This window comes from Rattus norvegicus, chromosome 4, assembly GCF_021556685.1.
Source record: "Rattus norvegicus strain SHRSP/BbbUtx chromosome 4, alternate assembly SHRSP_T2T, whole genome shotgun sequence".
NCBI classification, from domain to species: Eukaryota; Metazoa; Chordata; class Mammalia; order Rodentia; family Muridae; genus Rattus; species Rattus norvegicus.
In genome coordinates, this window is record NC_141537.1 from 153076841 (window position 1) to 153088148 (window position 11308).

Consider the following 11308-nt stretch of genomic DNA (forward strand, 5'->3'; position numbering starts at 1 on the left):
GTAACTTTGTACACTTGAATACAGGAACCTAAGGCCAGAAGAGGGTGTTGGGTTCACTGGAGTTAGAATTACAGACATCAGTGAGCAGCACAATATGTATCTGGAAACTGTATTCCAGAGATAAGAACATAGAATATCTATGAAATGATCGATTCTTTTTCTTTTATAAATTTTGACACGGACTTCTCGAACCCACAAACCTCCTGCCTCAGTCTCCCTAATGATGAGATTATATGCTGTGGTTACATACACTACACTGTTCACTTAAAGTGGTAACGGCTTCATAATAATTTTAAGGTCGAAGATAATTTTATATTGGTTATTTATCCTCCAGCATCATCTTAACAAGCAAAAGACACCTTGGGAAGTATTATGAAACTGTATGTGTCTGCAACGAAAAGAGTGAACAATAATGGGACCAGCCACAACCACAAACTGGGGATTCGCAAGAGTAGCGGCGGCCCATTGTCTCCGGAAGTGGAAGTAGCGCTTCCCTGCCTGCGGCCTGCTGGGACTTGTAGTTCGAGTCCTGGATGATGTCCCGGAGTCCTGCGTTACCAGGTGTGGGTTCTACCTACGCAAGAGGTGAGCAGGGCTGGGCTGCCCCAGGGGCGGGCAGCGGTATCCTGGTCCAGACGAGAGGGACATCGCTACTCAGAGCCAGACTCAGAAGCTGGGAAGGCGCCCTGCGGCTGAGGTCCCTCGAGTTAGCAGCCGCGGTACCCCCAGTCACACCCGTGAACAAGGCCACCCTAACGGAGGTCCAGAGCAAACCGCAGCTCTGAAGACATCCTCCTCTTGCTTGGCCAAGCTCTGGCCTGCGTGGGTCTGAGGACTGAATGGTTAGCCTTCTTCGATCGAGTGACTTGGCCCTTTTCCAATGATGATGTTAGTGGACATCAGGAGACCATGAGAGGCTCCTGAGACCCCTAAGAGACTCGAAGGGTACTAAGGTTTCCGCTGCACAGCGCTTCCCTCTGCATCCTAGAAACCAGTCAGATTTCTGAGAATAAGGTCTGGCGAGGGATATTGGATAGCCGTAATACACGCAGTAAGAGAAGGTGTGTAGAACCCAAGAACAGCTACTCCAGAACAGAAATAAGTTAGTCTGAGGAGATGGGCATGTATGCCAGAACTATCTTTCAAAGAATTTGCCCCTCCCTGAGAATATGACCACGCTTCAGGTGACTTGGAGTCTTTTTTTCACCAAAAATGCCTCATCTCTGAGCTAGATACAGCTTTTCTTAGAACGAAATAGGAAATCACCATTGAGTAGTTGCCTAGAATGAGGTCGTGTACCCTGTGGTTTTTCTCTTTGTTGTCAAGCTTTGTTGTGAGTTTGTTATTTTATACAAGGGAACGAGAGAATTTGGGACATTAAATTATTATGTATTAGCAAACGGTATCAACAGGTTTGGCATAGGGTCTGCTAACCCGGAAGTTCCACATTAGTTCTTTCTACACTGCCTTGCCACCATGTGGAGTACTCCTCGAAACATCCAACCAAACTCTTCTGAAAGGTTCTACCTCCATAGAGCATTTTTGCCCTGTAGTCTGGAAGTTGACTTGTCCTGTCAGATATTTCACTTGTGTATGTTACCTCTTCATTGTTGAGACCAAACTATCCTAGGTAATGAGTTTGTAAGGAGCAAAGATTTTTGTCTGTTCACAGTTCAGTCGTTGGACCTATGAAACAGAGTTTGGTTCACCTCCTGTGGGAAAGACCTAGATCCCAATATCATCTTTAAGGGCACATCCCCAGTGACCTAAATTCTTCCTATGAGATCCTACCTCCTAAGGGTTTCACTTCCTCCTAACCTCAGAGGTGTTAGAGGTTAGGAACAAAGCCTTTGGAAAACTGAGATCGAAACTGTAGCTGTCGGAGATCATTCAAAGTTAGTATAACGCTAAGTGGGAAAGCACGATCATAAACTGAATCTCGTCTTCAAAGAACTCATCTTCTTGGTGAGCAGACATTATGTAACCATCATGGGTATGATGGTTAATCTTGGATTGAGAGATTCCTAGGAATTAGTGAAGTACACTTCTTCCTGAGTCTCTAAGGGTGTTTCCAGAGAGTATTAGATCATGAGGGCTGTAGCCTCAGGAATGTTTCATTGTGAATCGAAACTTTGAGACTTGGAAGGTGGCAGAATTGTAGAAGGTGGAGCCTGGGTGGAGGAGGCAGGTCACTGGGTTGAAGCTTATCCTTGTGAGTCTTATTTCGCCCTGGCTCTTTCCTGCTCTTCTGCCCTCTTTTATGCCTGACTCAAGCTGAACAGCAGGCTTCCCACAATGCCCTACCATGATGGGGGTCTAAAACCGTGACTGAGATAACTCTCTCCCTAAGTCGTTCATTTGGGTACTTGGTTATAGCTACGAGAAAGCAAGTGTCGTGTGTAGTAACCGGTGATCATTGTTCGCTGTGAAAGTGAAGGACATGAGGAACATAGTTAAACGGCTGCTGAGTGGCCACAAAGCCATGCCTGAAAAGGTGCATCAAAACCACATGCTGGCTTTTAAAACTTTATATTCCTAGCCCTGATGGAAGGAGAACAGAACTCCTCTCTCATTCTCCCGATCTCCGTGCACCCAGTGTTCCTGTGAAATACCTCCACATATGCGTAATGCTGTGATTCTAACGGGAAGTAAGATGAGTTGCCTAACTAGAGCTTTTATGCTGGGAACTGAACTTACAAGAACCAGGGGTGCTCTTAGATTCTGAGACACCTCACTGGACTCTTGAAGGCCTTTCTCTTGAAGATTCTCCACAGAATTGTGTTTGACTCTCCTAGGAAACAGAATTTTTCGGTAAGAACATAGGATTCCAGACTAGGAGATTGGAAAGTCACGAGGACTTAAAGATGAACACGTGTAAGGCCCTGGTTCAGCTCATTTCCTTCTCTTCCCATCTGTCAGTTCCATGATGATTATTTATTCAACACTCACACAGTTATTGGTTGCAGGCACAGTAGATTCTTGGGGCATGAAAGAAAGCTCAGTGAAGGGGTTGGGGATTTAGCTCAGCGGTAGAGCGCTTGCCTAGCAAGCGCAAGGCCCTGGGTTCGGTCCCCAGCTCCGAAAAAAAGAAAAAAAAAAAAAAAAAAAGGGAAGCTCAGTGAAAGGCACTCGCCACAAAGTTTGATGACCCAAGTTCAATCTCTGGGACCTACTCCTCCAAGTTCTCTTCTGATCTTCACACAGATTCCGTGGCAAGCATGTGCTCACACACACACAGTGTGCACACACTCGAATTTCTTCTGATGTAAGGGCATTACTTTAACCAGCACTCTTCTATGTACCAGAGTTTGTCCTTGATTTCTGCTGAAAGGCCAACCTCCTCCTCCTCCTCTGTGACCATGGGAAAGGCACCTCATTGTCATGAACCCTGGTTTCCGCATCTCTGAAATGAGACATTAACTGTGAGATGTTTAGGTTTTCTGTTACTTATATCATCTCATCGTTTAAAGCGGGTCTTTGTCACCTAGATTCCAAGTCCACTGTGATAGGTGCTAAAGCATTTAAAGCTTGGATGAGCATGTCCCATCATTGAGCACTGTACAGCCTGTCATAATAAGGGTGTGGCAGGGAAGGGGGGGATGCCCCGATGCATCGTAATGCTTGAGAAAGAGACTCGTGAACTGTTCTGAGGCTGGCATTTCTAGGATGGATAGAAATGAATGAACAGGCAGAAGCATAAAAGGAAGTCCACTGTAGTAGACTATGCCATGTCTCCAGGTATGATGCCATGCTTCTCGGTGTCCGCGTTACTGTTTCCCACCCCTAGTTAAATTGCTAGGTACAGTAGGAGAGACTCAGACATGGAGGTGGAAGGTTATCTGATGCCCTATCTGTGGCACCAAACAGCTTGGTATTTGTCCAATAGGAATAGGAGGAACAGGAGACTCCTGGTATTCTCACCTTCTGCTGCCCTTGGCCTTAGGATGTTGAGGCCACTCTCCCACAGTAAGTTAGCCACTCATGCTGCAGGCTGTCCTGTTTCCTCGGTTGCCTCTGCCTTGGGTGAAAGCTGCCTCAGCTAATCCGGGTTATAAGACAGAGATAGCTACTGAGCACTTCCTTGTATCACTGAACTCTGGGCTCTGTTTGGTCCTTCCATTCCTAACACGTTCCATCACACTAACTTGGCAAAGTGGGGTTTCTTGGCTAGCATCAGCCCAAGATCCGAGAAGGCATAAGCCATAGAGACTGAGAATAAATGTTTGTTAAACGACAAGGTAACGGTTCTTCACCACAGGTGGTTTGAGAAATTCTCGAGAGGAGACTCATGAAGTTAAATGAGTAATCGTTCCCTTTTGTGTGCCAGGCCCTGCTTGAGGCCTTGAGGAATGATGTCAGCCTCTCTATGCTGGGGAACTTTAACGGGGATGGATCGGACATATAGAGAGTATGAAGAAATTAAAACCAGAAGCATGGTAGTGTGCGCTCTGGATTAGATGGCCAAGGATACTTCTGGGGGGCGGCAGCTTGGCTGGAGCCTGGTGCTAAGGAGCCAGGCGTGAGAGGTGGGAAAGAACATTCTGGGCAGCAGCTAGTCTGGAGAATAAGTTTGATGTCACTCAAGGACCACAGTCTCCAAGGCCAACTGTCATTGTAAGAGGAGTGGCTGAGGTCTGGGCTCCTGCTCCTTCACGGTGAGCTACTTTGATTTTTCCTAAATGGGTCATAGTTTATTCCTTATTGTACCTTTCTTCCCTATTTTTTTTTTCTTTCAGAATTCTAAAAACATGAACATGTGAGTTTTCATGCCTGCAGTCTGCTTCCACAACTGGTTGGTGTACAGTATTTCGTATTATGTATGGTATTTCGTATTATGTATGCTTATAGACGTTAATTTGGTGTTATTGTTGTTGATGTATTTGTCTTTCATTCCCAGGCTTGTCAGGAAAAAAGATTTCTATTTTATATCTTATAGCTCTAACAGTTATGAAAATAACAGACTGATTAAATAGACATTTAGTCAAAAATAAAGTGAAATGGAATGAGATGTTACTTGTGGTAAGGTACAAGACTTAGGGTCTTTCACAATAGTAAATGTACACACACACACACACACACACTCGCACACACATATAATCGGAAGAATTGCCTATCTTGTGAACCCAGGTTTCCCTCTTCTGACAGTAACCCAAAAGATATAACTAGAAGCACAAACTAAGGGCTGAGGTTTCAGAACAATGCTAGAATATTTGACTAACATGCATGAGATCCTTGGTTCAATCCATAGCACCACAAGAAAAGGAAAAGGAAAGGAAAGGAAGGAAGGAAGGGAGGGAAGGAGGGAGGGAGGGAGGGAGGGAGGGAGGGAGGGAGGAAGAAAAAAGACAATAAAAGAAAGCTAGCTAAGTTCTGAGTTATCAAGTGTTCGGGCCTAAGCTACTCCTAGTCTGGAATCCTTTGTCCTTACCACAAAATTCTGTTTCCTAGGAGAGTCAAACACAATTCTGTGGAGAATCTTCAAGAGAAAGGCCTTCAAGAGTCTGTCGAGATGACTCAGAAACTAAGAGCACCCCTGGCTCCTGTAAGTTCAGTTCCTGGCACCCACACAGTGCTTCAGCATCCGTCCCTCCAGTTCGAGGAGCTCCAGTGACCTCTTCCACCTCCAGCAGTACCAGGCAGGCATGCTCGGCACAGACACACTTAACACGTGAAATAAAAGTTCTTAGCACAGGAGAAAGAGAAAAGACTTCGGGCCTTCCCATAGGGGGCTTCTTGGGGGCTAGTTTGGGAAGAAATGGCCAGTCAGTAACTGGAAGTTGAGTTTGTATTGTGAATCTTCAAGAAGTACACAAGGATAATTGAAATAGATTGCTGTCAAAAATGGGAAGAAGTGTCTTGCCATATATCCAAAAACCACAAATTGTGGTGACTCTTTAAAGTTATCTCACAAATATTGAAAGTGGAAAAAAATATTTATCTTTGAAATCCCGAGCCAAATGTCCAGACAGGACTCCTCTGAGAGCTTGTGTAAGGAGCCTCGGTGGGGAAAAGGTCTCTGTAACTGAAGAAGGAGGGAGAGAAAAAGAATAAGGAGTATTGTCATCCCATACACCACTGTGCTGAGAACCGTCGTCAGGCTTGCTCCTGATGGAACAGAACTGGCGCCTCCATCATTCTCTGCTGAGACAACTTGCCAAAATGTCCGTTCAAAGACTCTTTAGTTTCCTCTGACTGTAACAATAAAGACGTTTTTAAATGGAGGTCGCCATTAGTCACTTGGAGTCTTCAGAGAGACCACACAGAGGAATCCTGTGACTGGTGATTCCGAGGGGATGCTTATCATCAACCCAGATGGTCATCTCTTCAAGATAATCCCCACGTCAGAACAACTATACCCTTGTGATCGGTGTGGTGAGGACTTCATTCAGAACTCAGAACTAATGTGTCATCAGAGAGACCACCTAAAAGAAAAAGCCTGCAGGCGAGAGCATCGTGGGAGGGGCTTCAGCTGCTCTGAGCTTTGTGGGCGGGGCTTCACAAAGTCTGTTTCCGCATCAAGCAGTCCACATGGATGAGAAACCGTACAAATGTGACAAGTGCGGGAAGGGCTTCACCAGGAGCTCAAGTCTGCTTGTCCATCATTCAGTCCATACAGGTGAGAAACCTTTCAAGTGTGACAGGTGTGGGAAGGGCTTCAGTCAGAGCTCAAAGCTGCACATCCACCAGAGAGTCCACACTGGAGAGAAGCCGTATGAGTGTGAGGAGTGTGGTATGAGCTTCAGTCAGCGATCAAACCTGCACATCCACCAACGTGTCCACACGGGAGAGAGGCCCTACAAGTGCGGGGAGTGTGGAAAAGGCTTCAGCCAGAGCTCGAACCTGCACATCCACCGGTGCACCCACACAGGAGAGAAGCCGTACCAGTGCTACGAATGCGGGAAAGGCTTCAGCCAGAGCTCAGACCTTCGAATCCACCTCAGAGTGCACACTGGGGAAAAGCCCTACCACTGTGGCAAGTGCGGGAAGGGCTTCAGCCAGAGCTCCAAACTCCTCATCCATCAGAGAGTCCACACGGGAGAGAAGCCGTATGAATGCAGCAGGTGTGGGAAGGGCTTCAGCCAGAGCTCAAACCTCCACATCCACCAGCGGGTTCACAGGAAGGACCTTCACTAAGTAACATGAGCCCCCCTCGGGAGTTCAGAATACTTTTATTGTAAGAAAAATATTTTTCATGGCTGAGTGTGCATATCAGAGGTAGAGTGCTTGCCTAACATGTATAAAGCCCTGAGTTTGAGCTCTAGTACCCCACCACAGTTTCCACCTTAATACTTTGTGCATGTAGGAATGTGTGTTCATGCAGAGAGGGGTACATACATGCATTGTGCTGGTGTGTGCATGCACGTGTGCACGTGTGTGGAGGTCAGAGGACATCTCAGGTGCGCAGATGCTTACCACGGGTTTTTTTGTTTTGTTTTGTTTTGTTTTTTTGAGACTGGAGATCTGTCTGTTAGTCATGGCATGGAATGTCACCAAGTAAGCCAGGCCAGAGTCCCAGGATCTATCTGTCTCCACTTCCCACCTCACCATGGCTAGGATTACAGGTGTGTGCCACCTCACTCTCTTACATGGATTCTGTCTCAAGCTTTCTAGACAAGAACTTTGCTGACTGAGGCATCTCCGAGGGCCCCAGTTTAATACATTCAACTCTTACCTTTGCATTCCTCAAAGGAAAGAAGTAGTAAGGGTTGTTCACATATAGCCCCTCACGGAAGACACCAATCCTTCATTTACAGCACCCGAGTACCAGCTCTTCTTATGTTATACAAGGAATGGACTGTCCTGGCTCCTCCCTGGGTAGAGTATATATTGCAATTCTGCTAGTGTTATTCGAAGTATATTCCTCAATTTTACCTGCAAGAACTTTGTGTTTTTCCAAGCACAGCATGGTTCCCTTCTCTGAGAAACTGGAATTCATGTTTCCTCTGAAATTATGTGCCTTGTTTTTCATATTCCTTTTAAGTCCTAAATAGCCCTCTTTAACCTATGATCACACAATGTGTCCATTCGAGGGCGGGGTGGGGGAGCTGGGGGTATAACGGCCATGGCGATCTGTTGTGTTTAATACAAAAATGTACGCTCACGCTATAGGACGTGCTTCCCCACATGCTACTGTGATGGGAAGTCCACTCAGTCCCTCCTCCCTGGCAGCTTTCAGGAATGCGAACGATCAGTTTTTACCGAGTGAAGTTAGTTTGTCGGGACTACTTCCATAGGACAAACAAGGGAGAAATCCCAAAGCAACATAGCCAAAGTAGTCAGGGGAGTAAGCCTAGCATCGGGTGCTACGGAGAATGGGTGACTCAGCACAGGAGCTGAGGCAGAGCTGGAGGAACAGTCCACAGGGAACAGGGGGCAGCCAATCAGAGGCTTCAGAAACCATAGCCAGACTTGATAAATTAAAATCGACTAGTGGAGCTGGGAGGTGCCCCACTCCCAGCTTTAATACCAGCACTTGGGAGGCAGAGGCAAGAGGATCTCTGGGTTCAAGGCCAGCCTGGTCTACAGAGCGAGTTCCGGGATGAGGCTACACAGAGAAACCCAGGGAGGGTGTGTGTGTGTGTGTGTGTGTGTGTGTATTATTAACTAATGGAGAAACTACTAAAGAATGTGCCTTTGTTAAACAGGTCTAATCTATTTTCAGGACAGTCCCCAAAATAGTAGTAAATGTTTGCTTATAGAAACTACAGCAGTTACGAGAACAAGAGGAAGATAATCGTCAAATGAGATCTCAGCAAGAACTCGCAGGCTAGGAAGATGGGTGGGTGGGCATTCTATTAGTGCAGAGGCTTAACAGTAAGGGGTTAAGGAAAAGACAGCTCTGTTTTGGTTTTAGGTTAAAACGTGCTTAATAAAATGAAAGATGGGAATGAAGCATGCTGGGAAAGCCATGACAGTAAAGCCCAAGGCTATGTGGAACATTCCCTTTGTCCCATGTATACATGGACTATTCTCCACAGCTGCTATGTAGAGCCAGCCAGAACTTACCCTCCAGTAAAAGTTCTGAGGCATAAATGGAGATTCTTCTGGCCTTGGGAATCCAACAATAGAGCAGCTCTCTAGCTCCGATATACATAAAGCTTCACTGTTAATAAGTACAGGCTCATTTCCAGTTAGAGATATTTTCATATTCTGAAGTAACTGGCTAGCACAAACGGGGGTGGGGGGTTGGGGGGTATGGCTTACATAACACTGTCCACTAACTGGATTCATTGATATTTGTACAACAGTCCACTCAGCAACATCATACTATGTATTTTCAAGTGCGTGTATTATAAATTAGAAAACAAATCTCTTTTAAAAAATTTGAATGGAGGGGGCAGTGACTCAGTCATGCCTGAAAACCTGGGTTTGCTTCCTAGAACTCCCAGGGTAGAAAGAGAGAACCAACTCCCAAAAGTTATCCTCTGACATGCCATACACTATGTGGCACACATGTGTGTGCACGAATATACATGCACCAAATAAAAGTGGAAATTAATTTTTTTTAATTTAAAAACCATCTAAGATACATTCTCTTTGAAACAGAAGAACCTTCAGATATTTAGAAATTAAACAGCACCTGACTCCTAAGTGAGCAACAGACTAAATGAAAGAAACAGAATTTGTAAATATTTTGAATTGAATAACTGTATTAGAATTAGAGACTCCTGTTAAGACAATGCTTAGAGGAAATGGTGTGGTGTTTAATGTGTACCTTAGAGCAGGAGAAATTTCAAAATGATCCAAACTCCCAAAGAAACTAGAAAAGGACAGGAGTAGTAAAGACTAAGGTAGAAGGATCATGAACTCAAGGCTAGCCTGGGCTACATAGCCCATAGCACACTTAACACAAAGCAAGGAGAAAGAGCTGATAAAGGCAGGAGCTTAAAATTTATGAACTAGTAGATGGACAAACACAAAATACAGAACTACAGCCTGGCTCGTGGAAAAATGATAGCAGTCGATGGTGGCAGGAACGGAAGAGCAGCACCCAGATCCTGCAGACATTAAGGGGAATACAGGAATGGCAGCACCAAGTTCACAGCTCAGACGAGAATTCCTGTTAAAGGCACACACTAACAAATCAGTCGAGATACCTTAAATAGCTATCTCCTATTTTAAACGACACTGATTGGTGCTAGAGAGATGGCTCAGCACTTAGGACTACTTGTTGCTCTTGCAGAGGACCAAAGTTCATTTCCCAGCACCCACAGAGTAACTGAAAACTAGATACATCTGACACCAGTGACAGAGAATCCAATGCCCTTTTCTCGTTTCCGTGGACACTAAGAATGCATGTGGTACATATGCATATATGCAAAGCAAAACACGTAAAACAAATAAATATAACAAATCTTAGTGCATTTATTTATTTTGCATGCATTTGGGCATTTCAGTGCTGCTTGCACAGAGGGAAACCAGAAGACATGGTTCTCGATTTCTACCACATTCCAGAGAATGAACTCAGGTCATTAACTTGTTAGTACCCCCACTTGTTGAAGCATCGCCACAGCCCTTGAGTAGCCTATCTCAGTAGCCCTACTGAACTGGATTGGTAGCTGATAACATTCTTTATTTCAAAGAAAATTCATGACCGGGCTGGAGAGATGGCTCAGCAGTAAAGAACACTGACTGCTCTTCCAGAGGTCCTGAGTTCAATTCCCAGCAACCACATGATGGCTCACAACCATCTGTAATGGGATCTGATGCCCTCTTCTGGTGTGTCTGAAGACAGCAACAGTGTACTCACATAAATAAAGTAAATAAATCTAAGGAGGAGGAGGAGGAGGAAGAGTAGGAGGAGGAGGAGGAGGAGGAGGAAGAAGAGGAGGAGGAAGAGGAGGAGGAAGAGGAGGAGTCATGGCCTTGATGCTACAAGAAAGTTCTACCAACCACTGAAGAAAGATACAATAGGAGCTGGAGAGATGGCTTAGCTGTTCAAAGCACTTGCTGCTCCTCCAGAAGACCTGGGATTGATTTCCAGAATCCACATGGCAGCTCACAACCGTCTCTAACTGAAGGGATCTGACAACGTCTTCTGGCCTCCTTGGACATCAGACATGAACTTGGTATACAAGCATACTTGCAGGTGAAACACCCATACACACATAAAACAGGTTTTTTTGTTTTGTTTTAAAGAAAGATACATATTGGGTGTGCATGCCTTTACTGCCAGTCCTTAGGTCTGTTACAAAGAGGAACCCTGCTCTGTCTCGGAAAACAAAAAAGAAAAATATAAATCTACATAGAATCTCCCAAAAAGAATCCCTTCCTAATCCATTTGTGAGATGAGTTTGACCCAGCAACC

At 45.2% G+C, this 11308-nt stretch overlaps 1 protein-coding gene across 4 annotated transcripts; it reads left to right on the plus strand.

Annotated features, from left to right (window-relative positions):
* Positions 1 to 495: 495 nt before the first annotated feature.
* Zfp239 (zinc finger protein 239) lies at positions 496 to 10359 on the plus strand. Of its 4 annotated transcripts, none has more exon segments than NM_001399753.1 (3): positions 496 to 585; positions 4737 to 4792; positions 5449 to 8005. In NM_001399753.1, a coding segment is annotated over 1 exon segment (606 nt). In that variant the 5' UTR covers positions 496 to 585; positions 4737 to 4792; positions 5449 to 6528; the 3' UTR covers positions 7135 to 8005.
* Positions 10360 to 11308: the final 949 nt, after the last annotated feature.